The 26,032-nt window shown below is 41.0% G+C and overlaps 2 protein-coding genes across 2 annotated transcripts in view; one reads left to right on the forward strand and one right to left on the reverse strand.

The window, feature by feature from the left end:
- Positions 1 to 164: 164 nt before the first annotated feature.
- LOC308364533 (testicular spindle-associated protein SHCBP1L-like) lies at positions 165 to 5,461 on the reverse strand (the record flags this gene model as incomplete). Its single annotated transcript, XM_080837677.1, has 10 exons — positions 165 to 428; positions 943 to 1,062; positions 1,298 to 1,548; positions 2,570 to 2,723; positions 2,964 to 3,069; positions 3,154 to 3,381; positions 4,017 to 4,103; positions 4,302 to 4,516; positions 4,730 to 4,885; positions 5,078 to 5,461. The coding sequence occupies 10 exons, from the start codon at positions 5,459 to 5,461 to the stop codon at positions 165 to 167; spliced, it is 1,965 nt and encodes a 654-aa protein (XP_080693803.1).
- Positions 5,462 to 7,787: 2,326 nt separating this feature from the next.
- The window catches only part of lamc1 (laminin, gamma 1), a 56,091-nt gene continuing 37,846 nt past the window's right edge, over positions 7,788 to 26,032 (forward strand). Inside the window, exon 1 of the mRNA XM_080837674.1 lies at positions 7,788 to 8,510. Coding sequence (XP_080693800.1) covers positions 8,141 to 8,510 — 370 coding nt within the window. The 5' untranslated portion in view covers positions 7,788 to 8,140. The remainder of the gene's footprint in view (positions 8,511 to 26,032) is intronic.

Below are 26,032 nucleotides of genomic sequence, written 5' to 3' on the forward strand. Positions count from 1 at the left end.
TAAAACATTTACTACTTCTAGACAATGAAACAAGGTATTAAAACCTTCTTAAAACAAAGAAATGTAGTTTGATCAAACTTATCCTTACAGCTATTCATATCTTTTACCAGGGAACTCTTCAATTGTTTAACATATCCTTAACATTTCAGGGCCAAGTTGCCGACTTAAGCATTTGTCCACATCTTGTGCAGCAGGCCCACCTCTCCCAAGCTGTTTGACTCAATCTTGTTGGTGTTGATCTCCAGACTGAGTTTCTGGATGGCCTTGGACAGCTGGTCTGTCTCACTCTGGTCCCCAGCAGCAGTGCTCTCCAGCTCATCCTGAGTCACGCTGCAGGGGCTCCTGTCCGGTACCAGGATGGTCACCCCATAACCCTGGTTGTCATGGATGTGATTGTTGGACAGTTTGAGCTGGGGCTGAGGAAGGACCTGGCAATAAATAATGGAATTTAGTGCCTTCATTACCATTTAGCGTGCAATAATAACACATTTTATTATCAGATTTATAGCATTATTTGTCAGCCAAGCATTCCTAGGTCATGAAATTTTACTTCAGCCACAGCTCATTTAGGGGTTAACTGAGCACTGATTAAATCTGGCATCACCAAATAAGAATGAACAAATAAGCAATGTTGTTTACAAGCTAAAACAAATTCTAGGCTGCATGTAGCTTTATTTAAAGTCTAGTCAGTGATTCTGATAAAAAGATAAGTTCAACTCCAGATACATTCTCACCCACAATACCTAAGGCAAGGACAAATGGATGCAAACTGGACAGGACAACTGGAGCTAACAGTGATTTACAGGCAGGTAGGAACTCCTCCTTGTCCTGATTGGCTCAAGCCCCATTGGCAACAAAGTCAATCCAAGGTGAAAGTGTTTCATATGACTGGGAGAAAACCAAAGGACAGTTTGCCAGATTCTGCTCAGTGACCATTTGTACCTTCATGTTGATGCCTCCCAGGGCACTCTTGATGTCTTTGGTAGACTGGTTGCTGCAGTGATGGATCTCATTACCATTCAACTCTGCAGAACTTCCAGGGTAGAGTTCTACTCCTGCTCCCTGATGAACATTCCACCACAAAACAAGACTTTCAGATGATCTATTACTAAACTATGCAGCTATATCCACACAATTAATTAAATGACTGTATCCACTGACACATGATGTATAGCTATAATCTAGGGAGTATTTACATGGTTGAGCTCTGCGACAGGTGAGTGGATGGTGAGAACTGACATGCCCTTTCACAGTCCCACCCCCCATGCTGATTTTAAACAGTGTGTCAGTGTTGTACCTGTGCACCGGTGACCTCACAGCTGGACATGATGAGTGACGCACCGGTCAGCACACACACACCTGTGCCCTCACACCTGAGCACACAATTCTCCAGCGTCATGCGGCCTGATTCCACCACCACGATGCCGTCGCAGGTGCCGCGCTGCACCAGGGTCAGGTTCTGCAGCGTCACGTGTGCCGCTTTGGAGGCCACAAAGTTATCGTGGGACGGGTGAGAGAAGATAACCACCTTGCCTCGCAGTCCAGATCCTGAGGATAACAGAAACCCAATAATTCTAAGTGAAATACATGGTACAAAAAATGTTTAGGACTTCAGATACCCACACTGCCTTCTCAGTCACGCATCTGAATAATACATACATGCAGTACTCTTGGTCACCTACTGCAAATTCTTTATTTATTCCAAGATTTAAATATGTCTGCAGCTGCTCCTGAGGAAACCTTGTCTGGGAATTCCCCGCCCCTTCACTGCATTTCATTTGCTCAGTTGGTCTGGCGAACTCCTCAATGGCGGTCCACTTCAGTCAAGTAATTGGACACTCCTTTAACCAATCAGACCAACGATACTATACAACGATCGGTAATAAAGCAAACACATTTTTTCTGTATGAATTGTTCCAGGGCAAGTTTCTGTTCTGTTTTGAAAGAAAACCTGCCTTTGAAATTATCCAAGACAGCCGCGAGAGCGGTATCGAAGTTTTGCTGTGCTTCGGTGCCACATATAGAATTACCTTGCCGTCGCTTTTGTTACGTAGTCGTGGTTAGTTTAAATCCGCCAATGGCGCGCCAGGTAGCCAATAGCCAGTTTGTGATTGGCTCCAAGGATCCTTACAATGCTGAAGTAAACTGGTATAGCCAGATTGCCAGACCGACTCTGAAGGCAAAATCAAATTGGCCGCCCAGACAAGAGGAAACCTGGATTTCACTGTAAATGTATTTCTCCATAGAGTAATGCTGTAAACTGGCTCAAGGAGGCGCTGTTGTGTCAGACAGGGCATCCAAACTAAATTTTAGAAACAACACTTTTCACCTAAGAGTTGGATCTTGAAGATGCATACAGTTCTTCACATCTTAACCAAATGTAAGTCCTTACAACAGAATTCTATGAATTAAGGCACATTTCACCTTTGTACAAAAAACTTGGACATGGACAAAGCAAGTGTAATTAATTTTATGCTGTGGCAAGAATCATATCCTCTCTACCCTCCATTTTCGTCAAATTGAGGGAGTACAAATTGCCCCCCCCTTACACTCTGACATGAGTTACTACCTTTGATGGTGATGTCATCAGTGAGAGACGCCAGGGCAGCAGCTTTGTAGTCTCCAGGGAAGATTACCACCATGTCTCCAGAGTAGCAGGCATCCAGAGCCGCAGGCAGGGTCTCATGCTGCTGAATCAGTGTGTCCTCCGAGAAGCTCTTTATCTGCAGAGGCATCATACATTTATAACAGATCACAAGGGAGAGATACATCACCAGTACAAGCAGTGACTAAATGTGAAGAAGAACACAGAAAAACTGCCATAAGAGGACGTTTTTCATTCTTAGGCTTGATTAGCTTACTAATGACAATCTATGGCTCCCAACATAATTTGGAAATATCTACGGGTAAACTACATTATTTAGTACACTGGTTTTCAGGTTGTCATGTGTAATCTAACTCACCATATCTGTTGTCATCATCTGTGCCACTATGTGAGTGACCACCTTTCCAGACAGTCTCTGTCCTTTCCTACGCTTGTAGATTCTAGGGTAAAATGGCCCATGGCTTCTGTAAAAGAACAGACCAATTTAACAAGTTACAACACACCATCACGGTCAATACACACACCTTGGTGGTAGTCAATTTTCGAACGGTTCTTTCCTGAGTCTCAGATCTTCCCAGAACTTCACAAGGCCACAGAGCATAGACATCTCGTAGTATTTCTTCCAGCACTCCACAGCCTCCCCGGGTGAGGCGTCCCCTCTGATCCTGGACTGGAACTTGGTGAGCTCCATCCTCTTGTTGCGGTACTCTTCCAGAGTCCGTCGGTAGCGCTCGCTAATTGGCCCTGGAATTGTTCCATCCTGGATGTCATAGTGTCTGCAGATGTATTCAAATGATAACTTGTTCCATTAATATAAAGACATTAATATTAATGAGACAGAGACCAGCAATCAGAATTATACCAGCACTTTATCTATCTGCAAAAGAGGGAGAGTGTCACAACCAAATATTATAAACAAACTCCAAAGATGAGCTGGGCACAGCCACCCTTTATGAGTATAAAAAAACATGTTTCATGAGCAGACACAGGCGTTCTTCCCAGGATGTTGATAAGTCTTTTTCGTATCACTACAGAAGTGCTCTCAAACATGTCCTTAAAAGAAGACAAGTATGTATGACTATCAGTAAAACAGGTTGTATGCCTCAGTAAAACAGGATAAACATTCAGGTTAAAAATATGATAACAATGAATTCAATGTCTCCATCATAACTGTATGTATAGCTGAGCAACGGATTAAATCAAATGAGAATTAAATTTCGTTTTTGTATTTCTGATTATGCTGTGAGGTCCTGTTTCTAAAAAGGATGTTTCAGTTTAAGGGTATCATCAATAAATGTACACAATGTCCTTGGCTTTAGATGCACAAAAATAAATGTTGGCAAGCATCCAACTCCTTTGTATGAATCACTGTCCCATAACATTATGATTTTCAGCATATTTGACAACTCACAGTTGTATGCGTTTCTCAATGACTCCAGAATACTCATCACAGTCCTCTTCATCATCCCAGTCTCTCCACAGAAAATCGTAGAAAAACCTGTGCAGATTGACAGCACTCACTTACAAACACTTATGCTAACAAAGTCAGTTTTATTTGATTAATAAAAAGTAATTTGAATGCACAACAAAGATGCAGTAACTTCAATTATTTTGTCAGAACCCTAGGAAACAATATATCTTAGTCATATACATCATAAGCCATGACAGCATTATCAAATCATTTCACACATAATACCTTGCATGCTCCAGAGCCTCTGCAATATTATCTTCATCAGGGCCCAAGTCCTCAATTGGATAGACATCTAGGATTGGCACAGTATAATCCTGTTCCCTCAATATTTCTTCCACAAGTTCTCTGGGCAGGTTGGCAATATTAGAAGAATATGGTTCAGCAATAGACACTGAAACTCGAAGAGGCAGGGTTTTTCCATCACATCCGGTGCAGTTCACCTACAATTATAATAACTGTTTACTTTAAAGTAACAACTGAAAGGTCATGGTAGTCAGTTGCTAACAGATATCTGGTTCACAACGGAGTTTTATAGTAAAGACACAAAACATGGTTTGTTAATCATAAATTACAGCTTCACTCTTAATTATGGTCATGTTAAATGGGCCTGCTAACATTAAGGCTAATTAAACTAGTGAGATGTACTTCTTGACCTGGACAAGAACGCCAACGAATGGCAGGTCTCCAATGTCACCGTTCGGCGTTATGAGCAAAACTTCAGGAGCCGTTTTCCACACTGCTGTCCAGAATGGAGCGTCAACAAGTTTGTCTGTAATGTAATAGCTGATGGCTTCATCTGCATCTTCAGCCTAAAGCAATGACAAACAATATTTTAAAATATAACTTTACATGAAACATTGACCTAATGGAATAGTTATTAGTTTTATCCTGGTTGACATTATTTACATTTACGTAAGCTTATATTAACCTTAGCTGGTTTGCTAACTTAGGTAATGTTGGCTAACTAAAAATGAGTTAGCGTTAGCTTTTCTAAGACTTACCGAACATGATCCAATAATCTTATCACAGTGAAGTTCCACTCTTTCCTCATAGGAGTATGACTTTTGAGAAATATATATCTGGGGTAACATCTCTGCCTCTTCGATTATATCATCTGGATCTTCGCCATCAGGGTTTGGAGTCAGGAGTTTCCTAGCCATTGGCATTTTACTCCTAGCACCTTTAGGAGTTGTGACGTTTGCGCTAACACCACTGCAAGCCATCTCACGTATAGGACTGTTGGGTGGCGTTTTCGGATTTACCTCGAATGACTGCGGGGTTTCACAATAATCTTCGTTCGTCACACCGTCATTTTCCTCGGGGCTTTCAACAAAGACTCTATCATCTAAAGTTACAGGAACATCAGAGTCGGCACACGTCGCCATTATCAGCTAATTTGTTCTCCCAGGTGTAGTAAGGCTCGTCTCTCATTAACTAGACGGTTGGACTGCAGTTGGCCTACCTTGTTTGTAACCAACCATCTCCTCGCGAGCCACAGCTTCCAAAACTACAAATGCGCGGGAAATTGTGCCTGTGAAGGGTTGAGGGTTACAATAACTGGCCTAAATTGTAAAATCGTAGAAAGAAGAAAATAACAACTTTTACATGTAACTAGTCTTCCTAATTTGGACATTAGGGGGGGCTCAAAGATTAGCTACTCTCCTCACCAGTGCTTTGACACACAAAGGTCTTCTATTAGTTTAAATTAATTAAAAAATATATAGGGCCTAATATGTTCATAAAGGCCACATTCTCATGTTCAGTTATATCTGTATTACTAGTTTGTGTAATATATAAACAAAATCTCCCTTGCAAATTTATTCTATTGAGAAATAATTATTTGGAATTGAACCAACCTTGAGTGGTAATTACAGTATTCTTAACCTAATTGGAATGTGTTGATTGACTTTTTTGTTTTGGGTAATCTAAAATCTCAGAGTGACTTAATCTGATTATAGGCTACATCAAACAAGGAGGATACAAACAATGAATATATCTCTGTAGAGACCGAAGTCTGACATCCCACCCCCCAACCCCAGGGTAAATTCTGGTGATTGCTGAAGGCATACCACCAACATCCTAAGTAACTAAAGTCCCCTTACAGAACAATTGCTGATGAATGTGCTCTGAGTCCTGAAGCATACAAGACAATGCACGTTTAAAACAAGTCTGAGCTTGAAGTACCAAGATAGCCTAATGTCTGAGGTTGGGACTGGAATGACTCTGACAGAAAGTGTTGACAGTGTGTGCACTTTTTGACACTGAAGAATAAATCTAACTCTGCTGGACCCAAATTCTGGCACTGCTGAAAGGTAAAGATTGATGGGTAACTTGGTAATAATGGATTAGCTCAAGGTACAACAGCAGAGAAACCAAATCTGACAGATGACGAGATAAGGAAAGGAGGGTGTCAGACTCAAAAGCTGTGGTAGTTTCTGTTGGCTTTTAGTAGGTTAAAAGGAGAAAGAACACTAACATTTACTTGTCTATAACATACCCTACTACAGGTGCAAAACTTAATTGAGCTTATCATACTCAGTGAAACTTTTAGTATTTGATCTTTATAAATATCAGTTATCATTTTAATATATTTAATTAATATATTTGTACATAATGTGAAATATACAATTTAATATTCAATGACAATGCATGGTGTAAACACAGTTATTTAAGAGAGCATGTGTATCTGAGAGATTGTATGCGACTCAAAGCTGACATCTAGGTTCACTCTAGTCTACATCCACCAACCTAGCTGTTGGGTTAACACACAAAAAGGTTTGGAAAATGTTTCCATAGAGGTGGGCAATTTAGTGTTTGGCATGGCTATGTGTGTAGTTTTAGTGAGGTCTACCCTATGCTGTAAAAAAACACATTAAGACATGTAGTCAATATATGTTGCATTTTTTTTACACAGTTGTTTGGCAGACTATGTGATGGAACAAACAAAAATACTGTAAAAGTCACATCTCAGCAGGGAGGCTACATTACTTACAGCTACAATGCATTGTAAACTAAAATCCACTTAATCTTAAAATGGTTGTCAGGCCAACAGACTGGATTCTATAAGGGCTGTGATGTAACTCAAGACCTGCGTGCCATAAACAGTTACCATCCAAACTGCTATTTTGGGTTAGAGTTTTAAGAGACACCCTTGCCCCACTGAATATATTTAACCTTGCTCTTTGACCTTACTGGGCAACCAGAGCAGGCCACAGCACCAGTTTTCTTAAATTGTAGTAATAAGTGGATAGAGATTTAGAGGGCAATTTCATGATGAAAAATGCATATTGTGAAAATAATAAGGTTTGATCTGGGATGTTTAAATGTAACCATGTATCAAAATATTGAAGATTTGCTGCCCTATCTGAAGCGAAATTGACAAAACATATGTTTCTGAGACAATTCCAAATGAAAGAATTGTACAGGTAAAAAGATGTAGCCAAGTTTAGATCTTTGTAATTGTTGTGCAACGTCAACGAATTTACATAATTAAAAATAATTGAGAGAATGTGGAGGGTTTGGTTGTGCCAGGTTGTTTACGCCTACTGCCTGGGTCATGAAAGTTGACAGAGGAACTGGCCATTGAAAAGTTTGTCGAAACGCCCTTCTCCCTTTCGCCACTCCCACCCATGTTAGCCCCTGAAACCGCAGCCATTGGGACTTGCCTTTTACAGCGGGTCGGCTGATCATCAAAGCATCCTTCAGGCGGAAGTAGACGTAGGGGATTTTTTTAAGTTCTTTGACTTGCGCACTAGCTGCCAGGGTGTAGTCAGATAGTTCTTTTCCTTCAAAAGTTTTTCCAATGCGGGGGTGACATAAGTGTTGAGACCGTGGAAGTTTGCAATAGAGAAGGAGAGGAGAGTGCGCATGAGAGGGGAGCAATCAAGGCTGAGGAACCGCTCTTGTACGTGAGAATCGAGTTACACACTTTTCCGCATGATTTTATTTATTTTTCCGCAAACACGGTAGCTGGAGTTACCGCAGATCCCAGAAGTTGCAAGGGATAGAGGGAACTTCATTAGTTAGAGAACGTTTCAACTTCTAGATAACATACGGACTAAACCATGCGTTTTTTACGCGTTGTGATCTTATTGACTTTTTGGGCTGCATGCAGCCATTGTGCAATGGATGAATGTTCGGACGAATCCGCTCGGCCTCAACGGTGCATGCCCGAGTTCGTCAACGCCGCTTTCAATGTAACCGTGGTAGCTACCAACACTTGCGGCTCCCCTCCCGAAGAATACTGCGTACAGACCGGAGTGACTGGGGTCACGAAGTCGTGCCATATCTGCGATGCCAGGGACCCTAGGCAACATCACAGCGCTGTGTACCTCACTGATTACAACAACCAAATGGATACCACCTGGTGGCAAAGTCAAACGATGTTAGCAGGCATCCAGTATCCCAACTCCATCAATCTGACGCTTCATTTAGGTAAGAACACATATTGGGAATACATGCCGTTTTCCATGCAAGCATAGCCTACCCCGATGCTTCCATATGAGTTTAGACACTTGTGGACTGTAATCTTGTTTACGACTTGAATAGGCTCTAAAGTACGCTTTGCCCAGAGGCTAATGATATTTCACAATGATAGCTTTATAAAGTAATTCGCGTCATGCTGACAGACATTTGTCAGACAGACTGTTGCTTGAATTTACTCCATAGAGTTTTTATATACTAGCTAGCTAAGTTAACTTTGCCCGTAGAGAACAGCAGCTGAGATTCACTCTTGGACACGACTGTGTCATGTAAGTGGTGTGGACCAGAAGTCTGTTAATCGGCCAACAGTCATATATGATGACACCTAGACGCATTTCGAAGTGATATAGTCTGACCCATAGCCTACCTATCCAGTAAACACGTCTGGCAAACGGGACGTGGTTTCAGCTGACATAAAGGCCTAGCCTAGCGTATTATTACAGCTGTTACTGGTAGAACTATGAAAAGTTTTGCCAGTTTGTGTTGCATGCTTAAATTTAACCTGGCATGGTCTTTTGAAACTGGTTTGGAGGCAGGTTGGAATGCTAGGATAGTGCTGTCGTTATTTTACTAGGGTAAGACTATATGCCCTCCGGTTACAAACTTCTTAACTCGCTCTCTTTCGACAACGTGTGCTTTTCGCAAGGAGCCGATGCAATTGCACTGATCGATCTCTCTCTCCAGACAACTTATCATAAAGTTCATCTGGAATCCTATTAAACTTCTGCTTTTTGCGCTGTCTTGAATCTCAAGATGGCGTCAGATTCCTCACTGTTAAAGGTAATCATAATGCTGGCAACATACCTAGCTAGGCGATCTGTTGTGGCTTCACTAGGGACCTATCACCAAAGGCTGAAGTCATATGAACTACCTTAGCCAGTCATATTAATGCCACACTTAAATTGACTTAGATATTGAAATTATTAGCTTGACTTAGTTCTGGATCTTTAAAATTGTCTGAGCTAACAGCAGCCCCCATCAGGGTTGATTCATTTAACATGGCTTTAGTCTTACAAGTTTTTAGACACGCGGTAGGTATGTAAGTGCACATTATTTATCAGTGACAAATCCACTCAAATCCTTCGTTTTAAATTGTAACCCTTACTTGAAAGTTACCTTCCATACATACCTTCCAAGTCTCAAACAGGCCAAATTGTCTGCAGTAGGCTACTGGGTTAAAACATCAATGGGGAATACCTGATTTTTGTTGTTGTTGTTGTTATATTCGAACAAGTCTTCGTAATCATCATTGATAAAGCACTGAAAGTTTTATTTCCATCCCTAATGTGGAAGTCCAAATACTAAGTAATTTTGGTGGAACCCCACTAACTGGATTTGTGTATGTTTCTTGTGTCAAGCAATTGGTTATGAGTGAGGGGGTATTTCAAAGCCAATAGTGACCGATAAAGTAAAAATATAGTCATCTGGAGTAAAGGCAAGTGGTGTGAAAGCAGGGTGAAGATGGATCCTTTACATGAGCATAAAGACATATGGAACGTCCAAAAGAGGAACCTGATAATATGACATCATGAGTAAAAGAAGTAGTGGGGGACATTTTCTTACCACCATCAATATTTTTGCAAAAAAGAGTGATGATAAGTTTCCCCCTTCAGAAAGACTTTTTCTACACTGCACTTTGTTTGAACCTGTTTGCAGTTTTGTAAATGTTGAATCTCAGAGAAATTATTGTTGGCATTGTACACTTTCTGTGCTCTTATTGTGTTTTGAAATTCAAAATTCAATTAGGCCATTTCACACAAAAGCTGACATTGGTCTTTTCTAAATTCACTTTAAATTGTATTTGTTGGTGTTGATGTGACATAGATCAAGAATTAATCAAGCCCTCCCTTGGGAAACGTTAAGTTCAAATTCCTGAACAGTGAATGCTTTATGGCAGGCCCAGGGCTCTCTGCATGGTATGACCCCTCTGCTGGTTTCTCATTCTCACTCTGCAGGCATGAGTTCACTGATGAAATTGTTTGCATTACACGAATCATTGAATTTCTGCCTCCCTAAGCAAAACGATACGCTGGACTTCTGGTTTGAGAAAGGAGAGCATCAGAGCGACCAATCAGCTGAAAGCAGCTGTTGGAGGCAACAATGGTGGAGAAGGTCCATGTTGCCCCTTTACGTTAATATGGCCAGTGTCTCATAGATGTATTGTGCTTTCGTCCTACACAACCATGTTTCTCTTTGTGTGACATGGCTCAGTGGCATTTGATTGTCATCAGCTAAAAGTGGACACCCTCTGGTACAGTTTCCTTATATATAGGAAATGATGTCAGTGTGCATGATACTCGTTAATTAGGAGTGTGTCTCAGAAGGTTTAAACATGTGATGGTTTTGGTCACTTGGTCAAAGGGAATCCAAAGCCAAAAGACTGCTTAAACTTTAATCTTTATTTTCATGCGTCAAGCCTTTGATGGATTTGTATCTCTCTTCTCTCTCCCTGGGCTGGTTTTAAGCAGGAAGCCGACATGTCCTGGCTTGACACCAACAGAGTCCTTCATGAAAGATGGAGTAGATGTCTGTTGGTATAGCAAGCAGGAAGGAGTGAGGATAGCCTAACAGGATAGATTTACATTTCAGTATTTATAAATGTTTTTGGGATCAGATATGGAACTAATCTGCCCATAATGTTTTATAGGTTCCCCTATATGTGATTTATAGTCTTTCGCCTAGAGGATTGGTTACACTGGATAGCTAGTGTCATGAATACAAAAATATTACCCCTATACAACTTGAGAGTGAAACGAGTTTAAAAGTGAAATCAGAATGAAGGAGTGAAATGAGTTTAACCAAAGGTGTTTGGAATTTGTGTCATTAATAAATACGTTCTGCTGGAGTCTAACACTGGGAGACATTTCTGTACACAGTTTTAGTCTTTGTTCTGAGGTGTTGCTATTACTAAGCACATAGGCTTTGTAAAGTCTGTGATGGTTCCTCTCTTATGACTTAAGGAAAAAGTTAAGCCGGTGGATAGTATGGCCACTATAAGACTCTTGAGTTCCATCAGTCAGATCACAATGCTATGGCAGCTGATAAACTCAGATTCATTGCACTATGCTGTAGTGAGTATGCAAGAGATAAGAGAAAACTCACTGATATAACATAGAATTTGGCTGGTTACAGGATTCAAACAGTCGTATAGATTGTTCCAGTGTTATGTATGTACATTTCATGATGTGTGTAAGTCACTAGGCTGTTGAGGTTTGAGAGTTTGCTCACTGGCTATACTGTAGTTGCAAAGTGGACAAATGTTGCACTGTTTGGCTAGTGGTTGAAGCATGGCACCATTGAAAACATTGAGAGAGATTCTTTGAAAACAATAGTTAGGCACTTTTTATGGTATCCGCCTAACATTAGCAGTGAGCAACATCTATAAATCGTTGTGATACTGTGACACTCCCTTCTTCAGCTGCTGTATTGCCTGTACATTACTCAAGATGTATGTAAAATATTCTTGGAGGTTGACCCTCATTTGTTTTCTAAGCTGAAAGCAAATAATTGCCTTTTAATAAGCCACTGTTATTGTTTTCATTCAGTCAGGGTTATTTTGTTGAAGTAATGAAAAGTTATAGCGTACTGGTTCAAATGTACAAAAGTTTCCACTTAATGGTTCTTGATATTGAGTGTTAGTGCCCTTACATGTCATTTGTTCTAGCAGCTCAGAAATCCACAAGTTTCTCTGCCGAGGAGACGCAGCTGTGTGTCATATGCTCTCCACATGCCCTCTTAATACAGAAGCAGGCCTTGTTTTCCCTCGTCTTTAAATGGGAAGAGAGCTATGTACATCTGTGCTTTAATCGCTTAAAGCTGGGATGTCTTCTGGCGTGTGTTTTCTTGGGCTATTCAAAGCAGTGTATGATATCCTCCAAAATCACTGTCCTCAGGGGTGTCTTAAGACAATACATCTGCCAGGGAAATGTGGTCTGCTTGCCTGGGAACCCTCTCTGGAGCAGTGAGTTGCCTACGAGAATGTTGAACAAACTGACCAAACAGTGACCCTGACCTACTCAACAGAACTAAAGACACATTTGGCCCCAACATGGGAAGTGCTGTCTGTCTGTCTGTGTGCATCTCACACAAGCGCAAGCACTCTGTGTGTATGTCTCTCACTCTCCTTTTGCTCTTTGTTTCCTCCTGCTCTGCTTCCAATTGTCTTTCATTCCTCCCTCTATCTGTGTCGCTCTTCCTATCTCTTCTCTGTCTCTTCTCTCGTCTGTCTGCCTGTTCCTCCTCTTCCTGTTCTGGGAAGAGATGGGAAGGGGAGCTTGTAGTGTGGGAAAGTGAGGAGGAGAATGTTTGGTGGGCCCAAGGGTCTCTCTGGTCCCTCTCAGGCCTTTTTTCCCAAACTCCCATCAAAGACCATGTCATTTCTGAAGAGGGACCAGCTGCTCCAAATTATACCAGTTGGAGCAAGAGGGGGATGGACAAGAACGAGTCATCTGGTTATAACCTATTGTTATGTTTAAGGTGGTATGATCTCAGTGTGGGAAGCTTGTGTTTTAAGGACTCCTATATTTATGTTGTGCTCTGAGGGGTGCAATGAACCTTTTTACGTAATTGGGGAAGGGGGGGGGGGGGTGTTCTGTGCTCTCTCTTGTGTTTGGGTTTGGAGCATGATTTCAGTCTTACATTTACACCTACTGATGAATGAGGAAGTGTCTTAAACAATTTGTGGCTGTGGTAATTGTGTGGCTCAGGTTAAGCATATGGCCGGCAGACCACCCAGAAAGGACACATTGCAGGGTTTCGCTCTCTTTCTCTCGCTCTCTGTCTTATGTCCCTGTGATAAAGCCATTGTGAGCTGCTGATCCTTGCCAGTGTGACCACTTACTGGGGTAAAAAGCCACAGAGTTGCGGTGTTGTAGCAGAGGGAAGCTGCAGTGCTATTTCATGTGGTGGAGTAAAAGGACGTTATGTGCTCATTTGAGAAAGGGAACGAGCCCTCCAGTGGTTATTTGGCCTGTCCCCAAATGATGAGATTCCATAAAAAAAAAATTAAAAAAACGTATTAAACTTGATTTACTCCGATTCCTGCATCTGGATGATCTGTCTGTCCTCCAGAAAAGAGTTGGGATTCCTTAAAAGTCCATGTGAGCCATGGACTTGTTTTTTTCAGAGATGTTGGGCTGTAATATCTGTTAGGGTGTCAGTGGCTGGATGAGTCTTTCTGTACAGAATCTTTGTTTGCATCTGGGCAGCATCAGTTCACTTTGAAGACTTGGAGGAAAACCTTCAGTTATCTCTTTTTTGAGACTCTTTCTCTTGAAACACTCAGGGGCATTTTCCTCTCAGACTACCTTCAATTAGTTACTCTTATCTTGTTTGTGTTCAGCCCTCCTAATGGCAAAGTGTTTGTGATTGAGCATTCAAACCTCTTTGCCCACGGGGCATATTATTTGGGCTATGGGAAAATACCAGTAAAGTGCAAGTAGATGTCTTCATTTCCATTTTACTACAGTACTCAACTCCTGTAGATGACCAGATTGCACACCAGACCTTGATCGTCTGCCTTTTTTCTTTTTTTGTGTAACAGATATTGATATTTAATTGTCAATGTAACAGTTCTAGTTACCTGGACCTTAGAACCCTGATTCTACAACACACATGTGGTAAAATGAACAGAAGCTGGAAGTACATTTCTTCTTGTGAGTGAGACTGGGTCCAAGGCCATGTGCCGTTCTTGTAGCTGGGTCAAGTTGTGTCCTTTGTAGTTTGTATGCTACATTAAACTCCCCAGCAGATGCTTTGTATACAGTGTAATTTACTCACATCTCTTTTGAAGGGATTTTCTTAAAGCATATCTAATGTCAAGAGGGTGTTTTTTCTGTTTTTCAACAAACTCTTCAAAAGCTTCACAGAAGAGCAGCAATGTTTAGAAGTGTGAAAAGGACACTGTCTATCCCCCCTCTCTTGCAGCCTCTGTCCAAATACAGCTGTTCCCACACATAAACACATTTTTGCATGACACCAGCGTCACAAATCTGATGACCTCACAGTGGGACAGCATCTGCATTAGGCTAAGTTGGATTGCTCCCTCTTACTGGTCCCAAGAGGGGTCTGAGCTATTAGTCTCATCTGTGTTTTGATGAGGAATTTACTAGCAAAGAACTATACTCTTGGGTATTCATTGAAACCCCTGCAAGAGTTATTTTTCTAAACATGACTGTTTTTGTTTCATTGTGAACAGAGTTATATGTTGAACTGCACCGCGAAATCCCCTTGAAATTGCACATAAAGGTAACACATTAAAACATGTTGTGAAAAGAAGGCAAAGGGTTCCAAACCTTTAATTATGACGGTGTCAAGTTACTCTGAAAAGGTCTTTTTCACAAGTTATTTCACAAATGTGTAAACCCTTGCCTTGTGTTTAAACAATATGCGTGTCTAAACAATATGCTCTCTGTTGCACCTTTAACATTATTAGAGTACTGCGTAGCACATTTATAAAGGCAGACGTCCCAAGTCACTGTCTGCACCTTTCCAGTGGGCCGTAGGTGTAGGGGTCTTTCTAACTGTGCTGTGTATAAGTGACTGGACAGGCATGCTGCTCTGAGGAAAGCTCATGTTCTTAAGGCGAGACACTACAGGTGAATAGGGTATTTTTTTTAAATAATAGATATCACCATGAAACTTCCTCAGTTGATTACTCACACATGTATGAACAAAAAATGTATTACAAGTTTCTGTAATTACTATGTTTGATTATGCAAATTAGGCCTTATCTAATTAAATATGCTCAAATTTGCATATATTTCCGGTAGATATATCTGGACATACGATAAAGCCAGGTGATTTTTTTTATTTTCATTTTGTTAACATACAAGATGCAAACAAATTTACAGAGGGATTTCAGGATATCTGCTTTCATTACCTAGAAAATCAAAATATACTGTCTACAGCCTTAAAAAACCGATTTTCGCCACCTTTTTTTGATCAAAATGTCACATAAATCAGGCCAGGAATGATTAATTAACAAATCCTTCTGTAAATATCTTCAGAAGACTGCTAAGTGTATAACTGGAAAGTTTGGTGTACATAGGTGCTACATAGGCTGAGAAGTATCTACCGGAGAATGACAAAAAACTCATTTTGAGAAAATCGCATTTAAAGATTCAGGAAGTGTCAAGCCATACCACGTGATGCGTCTGAGCGAATCACGTTATCAGAAACCACCGCAAACCAATGAAATTGCGTCCTTATGTTTAAACCCCCGTTTTTGCTAACATCATTGGTTACTGCTGGAAAGGAAATGTCCTTATTTGGATTAGATAACGATGTGTGAGAGCTATAGCGCTTTCCAACGGTACCAAACATGTCTAGCATCAGAAAGCCGACATACTGCACGTTACGTTAGACTGCTAACTTTCCTGGAAACCTATGAGAATGCTGACGCCGCGACCAGACAAAATGTGAATAAATATACACATTAATGTATAATTAGGATATTTTCTTTATGCTAGTATGAAAGATTACATGTTTAGGGAGTGAACTAGCTCAAAATCTCAAAATTGACCACTGCTGAAAAAACGATGTTTTTGCCTGCCGTGTCTCGCCTTAAAATGGCAATGGGGGGCCTTTTTCCCCTTCAGATCTTGGGCAACATGGAACATCAGGTCAGTTCTTTTTTTTATTAGATACCAGTGGAGTTTCAGCCTGTGTAAACAAACTCTCCACATGATGATTTCCTTTGTTATTATGAAATGAAGTGGTAGAAATAACAAATCGTATCCATTCTTGGCCCAGTGTAACCTTTTGACTTGAAGTCCACAGAGAAACAAACATCCAGAAATAATTGTTATTGGTGAAAGAGGCACTGATGGATGTTATTCAGTAGCCTATCTGTAGCTGAGAACTCTTTTCTCTCTGGTTTAAATCTCATACAAATCTCAAAATGTATCCTTCAATCACGATTCCATCTGTGCATAGGGCAATTGTCTCATTGTTATGCATTTTATGGCATAATGAAGATATTTGTGTTGACTTTAAAAGATCCCTTCCTCCATGTATTTGTTTTGGCTAGTGTGCATGTTTTGAAAGACGGGCAACACAAATAAAGAAAAGTATCAGTTATCTATCTTCAGCGTTCACACCATCTCACCAGTTTTTAATGTATCAGTCACCCAATACATGTTTATTGATCGACTGCTGTTAGCTATAGCTTATTCTGGTAGCTTATCCATCGTGTGTGGAGCAGAAACCTCCTAAGGAAGAAGCCACTGAAACTGCACGTAGAAGTTGTCATCTTTGGAATAAAAAAGAGATTAGTTAAAGAGATTAGGTTACAGCAAACTCATATTTTTTTATTTGTATGTCTTGTATGTTATTTAGTGCAGCCAAAGGAAACGGCATAAACGATATTCTCTGGGATCAGTTTTATTTTGAAATGTACTGTAGGGAAAATGTGTAGATCATGAGGAAGGAAGTCCACTTTAAAACTGGGATCTGGCCCAGGTTAACTGGCAATATTCCAAGTAAGCCCAGTTATCCCACAGCAAAGTTTATCTAAGGCTACCAGTGTTTTATAGAAGTCCTGTTGTATTTATTGAATTTTGTAAAAGGTCACTTGGTTTTTCCGGCTCAGAGAAGGAATCGGACTTTGGCTGTAATTAGATTCCCAACAGTCGCATCCTTTGTCTGCTCTGGCCAAACATGATCTCTTCCTGTGCAACAACAAAGCAAATTCTTCACTTTGTTGTGACATTCCTTCTCCTTCTGTGTAGGTGATCATAGAACGTCATCAGCGATCAGAGCATGCAGGTAGACTCCTAGCCACACACCTAGATGCGCTCTAAAAGGCAAATTAAGTAACATAAATCGTGAGAATTTTTTTTTATGTATTTATTTATTTGTATGTTGTTGAAATCCAGGGCATTGGAGTCAAATAGTTGGTAGCATATCGTATCACAGTGTTTTTACCCTGCTCGATGCAGTATGAATCACTCTTGTAGTTCTTGTTACTAGCAATATTTAGGCCACTCAATCAGTAAAAACACTGCATCACAGTTCTTTGTTTTATTTAAAAAGGCATGCCAGAGGGAAATTTATACCAAAAATGAATGCCCTAGCCTGGTATAACCAAGATGTAGACTTAATTTTGAAACTACTGGACCAGCGTTCAACCCATTGGCATTTACCAGTGTGGGATTGACACGCTTCTATTTCACTAACAGTGCAAACTGATATATTAGCCTTTTCCCAAACCTTAAACATGGTCTTTACCTATGATAAATACATTTACACATTCTTCTCGCTCCAGCTTCAGTTCTTTGATGTTTGGTAGCATTGCTACTACAGTTTGTGTCTCTTTGTCTAGCTCTGTCTAGCCATTGGTGGAACTACATTTAGAAACGGTATATTCCAACTTCATCATCGCACTTATCCAGCCCACTGGTCGCTTACTCAGGAGGCCCTCTGATCCTTCTTGTGAAGACTTTTCAGACCCTAATCACGAAAAGAAAACTGAGCTGTGAGCTATATGTGGCAGAGCCAGGCTATGAATGCCCAGCTCTAATCTCAATGTTGGAAACCCTAAATGTGATCACATTTTGGAGTCTGATCAAGCCGTGGAGAATGTTTTTCCCCAGCCTTAATCGCAGTGTTCCTATGCCAATAACGGTGGTAACATCTTACAGCTCAGTTGAGTGTTCATCTCCATGTTCTGGAACAAACGGATAATGCTTTTCTGCTGGAAAGGGAAACTGGTAACACTTGCTTTTCTCAGTTTGCAAACAGACAGACTGTAGTTTAGTTGAAAAAGCTATATGCCACATGTAGGCAAAAAACCACGTACAGTATTTGTGATACATTTGTAATCACCTGGTTTGATACAGCAGATAGAGGCCGGGCCTAGTTGAAGAACAGAAGCAAACATATATTTTTTTGACTGATTTGTTTTCTCAGGGACACCATTTTGGATGACATCATTGATAAGAAGTGGCGTTTTTCAGGAAGACTTCTTCCTGTTGTTTTTTAGTGGAATCCTGTTTAGTCTTTGATCTAACAAGAAGATATGTTTTCTGACATACAGTATACAGCAGAAGTGATTACACCCCTGTACAATATCAATTAAAAGTCAAATTATTCAAATTTGTATCACCTTACAGTAGTTGCAGTTTATGCGCTTTAGCAAAGTTTAACTTGCCGTTTTGTGCCGAAGACCTGTTCGGCTCACATGTTTGGCTTAAACTTGGCCAGGAGTACCACAGTGAAATGTATAGTCCTGAACGTGAAGCACAAATGCAAAAGGTGTCAGTGGAGGTGACCTTTTATAGCATTAGTGTAGCCACGGGTGTGCCCACTTAAAGCTGGCACACCCAGCCAGTGGCGCTGTGACCGGCCCGAGCTAGAAGGGAGCCCCTGAGGGCAGCTGAAACGTTGATTACCAATTCCGTGAGAACCCCCTTGAAATGTATGATTTTGTGCAGGATATAACAATGGCAAGTCTAGAAAGCACCTATGGGGTATCCATAATATTAGCTTGCTAGAAGGCCACAGTGCAACTATTTGTCATACTATTTTAAACAAAAGCACAGGCAATGGGAAGGGAAGAAGAAAAACAAAACCGTAGTTAGTGAGAATATGTTTCGTTGAATGAAGTAAGTATGGCAACGTTATAATTCGTCCCCACAGACAAACGTTGTCAATTCTGTCAACAACTAGCTAGCCAGTAACTTAATAATAATGAGTATACGCTATTTAGCTTGCTAGGTGTTTTATAATGAGTTAGCATTAACGTTCTGGCTGATATGGTTATATCCTACACTGTCATCTATTGTTAATAACCTGTTATTTAATATGTTTGTTCAGGTCTGACCATGTAAAAAGCTTAAGCAAAACCGAGGATGTAGCCAAGGCTATGACCTGGCTTAGTATGTTGCCTGACTTGAATACAATAAAACACCTTTGGGGTATTTTAAAGAGAGCGGTAGAGCAACGCAACTTATTTAGCAGAGAGCAGCAGAGTAAAACATTGTCTCTGAGGAATGGCAAAACATTGACATTTGTGCAACACTGGTCTCATGCTGAGGATCGTAAAGGTGGACAAACGCAGTATTAAAAAAATTGAAAATTTCAATCTCAATAATGAAAGGTGTACTGACTTTTAATCCGGTGCAGGATATTCCCCAGCAGTATTAATATCATTGCTGCAGGTCTGCGGCTGTTTGATTTTCAGGATGGTAAAATCTCAAAAAATGTGGCTTTATCAGTTTAGCGGGATCATTGGGTATAAGGGTTTCTTTGTGAATGTAGATCTGGGATGGATTTGCCTATCTCCTCATCCAAGGTGGAAGCTTGGGCTTCAACAACGGGAGTCTCAAAGATTTAAAAGCACACACACACACACACACACTTTGCCAGGACCTTATGAGAGCGTTTTCTTTTTTGCTGGAATGTCTTCAGTGGCGGCTCCTTGTCTTTTGAATAGAAACCCGTTGCATGAAAGAAGCCTGTGGCCTCTGTGTGACAACGTCAGGGTCCTATCTTTAGATCTGAGGCATGGCCCACCGCTTCCCCACAACCCCCCTCACTCAAATCTCCTGCCCACCCTCTCCAAGTTCTACAACCTCACAAAACCCCTTTGTCTTTTTTCTTTACATGGGGGAGGGGTTATCCAGTCACTGGATTAGTCTTTTTGTTTGGTCATTCCTACTAGTTCAACTATAGACCCCCCCCCCCAACCCATTTCTCCTGTCTCTGTCCCCTCTCTTTACCTTTCACTTCAAATCAGCCATCTTTTTTTCTCTACTCTCCCTGTCATTGATGGCTTGTTCTGGACCCCTTGCATGCAGAGCTGTAAGGTCGTGCCCGGTGTGAGATGCTGCACCCTCTAGGTTTGCACACAACAGTCTTAGTAAAAAAGCTTAAACACAGCCTATGTTTGCTGTCCATTCATCAGTGTTTACTTTGAAGTCGAAACTTAACATTCTTGCTGTTGGAGGCTAATTGAAAGGCCAGCAGCAGGTTGAGGAGGGCGGGGGTGGGCTTTGAGGGCTGGGAGCCTTGAGACTCTCCTAGTCACTGGGCCAAGGCCCCTCTCAAACTCTTTGTCACCAGGTTGCTGCTCACAGAACTCTCCCACTCCCCATATTCTAGTGCAGGGACGGGAAAATGGAGCACGCTCAGTCTGGGGGTCATTTGGGGGCGTAGCTGTGGAGATGCCTATACTTCCTGAACCTAGTGAGCTGTAAAAACCAAAGCTTTAACTGCAGGAGAAGCTACTGTGTGCACTCACGAGTTTCTTTGCCCTTCTTGTGGTTTTAACTGCCTGTGAGTTTGGCCAAATAGGCCCACCTCTGGAAGGAATGAAGCTGACCCCGGTGTGACCCATGAGATTTCATTAGCCAGCGCCCTGCTCGCCTGATACGTGTCTGAACAGGCTGAGGCTCCTCCATGCACGGTGCCCCCAATTTTCCATGTTTAATGGCTCGCCACTAACTCATGACCCCTCTTAACACTCCCCGTGTCTCCCTAGCCCTAGAGCTGTGATTAGGGTATTTACAGTCCTATTTACTCAATTTCTCTCTTTGTTTATCTTAAGCCCTAAAAAACTAGAGGCTATTATGAAAGAGGTAGACCACTGCTAATATTCTGTGAGTGGGGTCTTTGTGTAGCCTATGGATTTATTTGAGATCTACTAATGGAATTTTTTTTTTTTTTCTCTCAAAATGTATGTCTTACAACACTTATCATTATTACCTTTATGATGGAAGAAAACTTCCTGTGGGTGCTGAACAGAAGCCTTAATTGCATGGCAGGATTTGTGTAGGGTTTATGAGATTCCTGCAGCATGCATTATCCAGCCCTCCTCAGCACACTCCGCTCTTTCGGGGCGGAAATTCAAACTGATAGTCAAAAGTAAACTGCTGTTATGCCGATGGAAACCTGCCAACTCCACTTCCTCTTGGACCTGACCTTACAAGCTGTGTAGGAAACGTCAAATGACTGATGCTTTAAAAGTACACAAAACACCAGAAGAAATGTGACCGTTTAGAAGAAATGTGACCGTTTATGACTGCTCCATTTTCTGCTTTAGTAGTTGTGCCCTTTTAATTCTTAACTCTTACCTCAGGGATATCTGCAATTAGAAATTACAAAGCATGTGACCCCACCTCATGTAAAGATACAGTTATAGCTTCAACAATTTACTGATGTCATCCAAGTGTAACCCCGTTTTTCTCAGCTGAAAGTTGTCAGTGTGCCTATGTATCATATTTCGGGAGGAGCTAGAGACAGCAGGCATTGTTCGTCTCTGTAAAGAACTGACATCTGGATGAAGTCCTGTCACTCCCATTCTGTTGTGCTTCTAGCAGTGCAGGAAGTCACTAAAAGTGAAGTAATCAACCATATTCTATCTACACATTCAAAAGGAACTGTTCTTAGCTTGGCCCCAATGACTGTAATTACTACTCTATGCATGTTGCAGTCTGGTAGTATTACTCTGAGACTCAAGGTGGTAGGCACTGTATTATTATCTATGTGCCCTTTAGCCATTATGAATCATGGGATAGTCTGTGCATACATTTCCCTCACTGCCCACGCAAGACCTGTTTTAGGCAAAGCAGCTGTCCATAGGCTGTCTGTTTCCATTTTTTAATTTAGGAGCTGTATCTAACTTGGGCTGACCAACCACCTCTTGTGGGTTAAATGTGCTGAGTTGTCTAGTGGGGGTTCATGTGCGCACTGTTCCACACTTAGCCAGACAGCAACACACAGCTTCGTACTAATGAGCGTTCTTCGCATTCTTATGTAAGCTTCAAGTATGCCCACTTAACTCCAACCTTGTCATCGTTATTGCTATCTGGTACATGAAGTAGTCTTCTGAAAAAACGAATTGAAATGATTGGATGTGTGCGTGGGTGGTTGTATATAGCTCTTGTTAGTGCTGTAAATACTGATCAAAGGGTGCTGAGCCGTCTTGGTGTCAGCCACAAGCCCTTTCCGAGTGCAGCATCACAAATTGGGTTTTCATCAGTGAACAAAGATTGAAAGTGATCTTAACATTTTCCAGTCACTTCATATTTATTTCAAAATGATTTGTATATTAAATTCATATAGTATCACAAAGGCATTTAATGGGTCCACACACTTGGGTTTCACAAGTGTACTGAATAGATGTTCTACATGTACCTTATATGTACAAACTCTTGCAGCTTAGTGTTTTATCCTTCAAAAAATAAATACCATCTCCTAGCTGCTTCTGCCGAGCTTATGCAGGTTTAGACTAAACAAAACACAATTCAAAAGCTCCTTAGATCTGAATCTTCTCCGCTTCAAAGTCAACAAGTTCAACAGCAATAAAAAGACAGCTTTGGGCTGAGGGGTTATGGTTTTGATTTGTCTATTAGAATAAAAAAAGTTGTCTCTCTGAAAGCATCCAAGAAAGATAAGAACCAAAGAGACAGTTATCCCCTGGGATCTCCGTAGTATGGGCAGTATCTCTATATTGTTTTTAAACATGTTGCCAGTCAGCAATTTGCTGTTTGGTTACCCGTACTTTATAGCAAATGCTTAAACCAGCCTGTAGAATGTGCAGAAAAAGGTTGTAGAAATACTTCTTTTTCTCTCCTACTCCTTACTTTGGGACTTCTAATATTATTGACTTCCTGGAAATTGGCAGTTACTGTCATTCCACATTTACAAAGTTTTTGAATGCAGATACAGAAGTACTTAAAACCTTCTGTCTCCATTATATGAGAATAATTAAAGAGCTTGTAAGGAATGCATTAAGTCACCAACCAACCAAAACAACCCACTTACTGCCGAAATAAAATTTAAATATTATGTTAAATGTAAACAATTAGCTCCTGTCTACACAAACGTGTCAAAACAGATGCATTTTAAAAACGTCTCGTAAATACCTCTTTATAGTAAAAGAAATAGTAATACAAGTAATGGTAATAGCATTCCATCCCATTATTTATTTATCATTCTGTGCGGAAGGCTATGAAGCATGCCTACTCACTGGTTATAGACCTATCACTCATCAACCAATCATAAGGTCATTGCAAGCAATCTTGTGCATGAGACTTGACGTCAGCCATAGCTATGGAGTCCTTCTCTTAGCTTTGGACTTCTCACTCTCCCTCAGTAAAACTTGTTCTCAGCAGCTTTGAGGGGGAGAAAAGAAAGTTGAAAATAGGAGTACTGTTTGTGGTGAGATAAATTGCTTTGTGAATATGGTCCCAGAACTCGTTATCACGGGCTCTCCACTGTCATTTCACACTCAGATGATTGATTTCAAGAAGACTCTTGATTGCTATTATCTTCTGTTAAAAATAAGCCTTTCAATCAGTTGGCTCTGGCTGATGAGCTTGTTCTAGCTGGCGCATACCTGGGCTAGCTGATTCAATCTTTTTTTTCCCCCAACATTCCATAGTGTCTTGAGCTCTTGTTGCAAAAACAGCACTTGGCAAAGCGTATGTCTCAATAATCTGTCAGTGTTCCCACTACCCTTCCTCCTTTTACGCAAGTCCTGGGATGACCAAAGCGGAGTCGTTAGGAATTTCCAGAAAGTGACTTGTGGGAAAGATTGATTGATGGAGTGGATGGAGAGCATCCCCTGACCCTTTCTGCAGTCGCGTAGGAAGTGTACTCTCACTCCATGGGAGGCCTTGAGGCCTGCATCCTCCTCCTCTCCTTTGTCTCACATCAGAGATGTTGACTTGCCTTGCGTTCAGGAAATGAATGAATGCCGGAGGGAGAGGGTTTTCCTTATTATAGAGACTGCAAGTGTGTGTCTGGAACATCGACAGGGAAAGACAGTGGGATGCATTACTGGGACATGCAGATACCTGCAGTGTAATTTTAGCCTGTTTTGAGTGAGGAATGATCCTCTTGCGGTCAGAGGGGGGGAAAGGAAAAGAAGAGGCTGAAAAAACTGCCTCCAGTAAGAGTAGTAAACAGATAATTATTGAGAATGTGTGTGACATGATTTACACGTCACCCGGGCTGAAACTCAGTACCTTGGTCCCATTGTTTTGGGTTCTTGTGAAGATGCTCCGTACAGTAGTACTTCATATGCTCCATCAACAGAACCCAAAACATGAATTGCGACTGGTGAATTGATGTCGTAACTTCACCTATACTGGTGCATTATACTAGATCGTTTTGTTTTCATTATCAGGCATGAGAATCACTCACCTTTCAGCGAAATTCGCCGTTTTGAAAACAAAATAGGTGACCTACGTGAATCGTGTAGATTCGATGAGTTTTGTTTTTTTTGGGGGGGGGGGGGGGGGGGTTGGACATATTTTTCATATTCAGATGACATGTAGGCTACATTTGTAAGCATGCAACTATTGCTGGCGGCGGCAAGGTGCTCAGTGTTGCCAGATTGTAAATGGCGTATCATATCAAAGGCTCAAAATGATCGTATTTGGAGTATAATGAATTATATCTGTCAACACTGGGAAAGTTTGACCAATGGCAGAGCTCGCGCAAGAAGGTTGAACGTAAGTGATACCCTTTCCAAAACGTGTTAAGACGTAATAACTCATTTGTGAAAGACCCAGAGAAACAATAATATCCGACGAGGCAAAATCCCGGACAATTTTGGAATCCCTGCTGGACGCATTTTTTTTTGTGTGAACGTAATGTTAGCATATAAAACGTTAAAACATGTGTTCGGTAACTTAACGGGATGATTCATTTCAAGGGGTATAACCTTCCCAAGTATGAAAAAGTTAGCAAGCATATGATGTGATTAGCCTGGTTACGAGACGGCTACGGTATGAATAACTGATGGAGTAAGATCATTTAGATCATTTAGCTACATCGAACGCCACGGAGACTCCCTGTTCTAACTTTGAATCGCTCTGTTGGGGCAAAGTGACCATTGCAAAGGTACAGACTGTTAACGTAGCAAATAATTCCTACTATTGCAGCCAGTCAATCTACAAGCCTTGCAGGTATAAAACAAATCATGACGTCAGATGACCATTTTCAGTCTCGTTACCATAAACAAGACCCAATACAGAGTAACCCTGAGCACTGACATGATAAGCACTTTGGTGACAAGAAAGGTGAGCATGGCTGCAAAGGGGACTCTTGTCACATGGAATGCTTCAGTGATGCTCTTCTCAAAAAGGCCAAGTCGCCAAGCTATGGGGCAAAGCAGTCAAGAGCAAGTGCCACTTGAATAGGAGCTTAACATATATTTAAATATATATATCCAGTTATTCAACATAATATATCAGCGGCGAAAAAAACAATAGAATCATATTTTCTTGACAAGAATTCCATAAATGAAATGAAACATTTTGCATCATTTAGTACTTCTAAAGAATATATGATTGTATTGTTTTTTTCGCCGCTGATTTATTATGTTGAATAACTGGATGATGCGAAATATTAACGCGAAGGGCCTTGCCAATAAAATGCATTGAAATCTGATTTACATAACATTGTATTGGCTGTCAATCATGATGGAAGAGTAGACAAGTTAAGTTACGGCATCTCTCGTGGGG

This window comes from Sprattus sprattus (genome assembly GCF_963457725.1).
Source record: "Sprattus sprattus genome assembly, chromosome: 4".
NCBI classification, from domain to species: domain Eukaryota; kingdom Metazoa; phylum Chordata; class Actinopteri; order Clupeiformes; family Clupeidae; genus Sprattus; species Sprattus sprattus.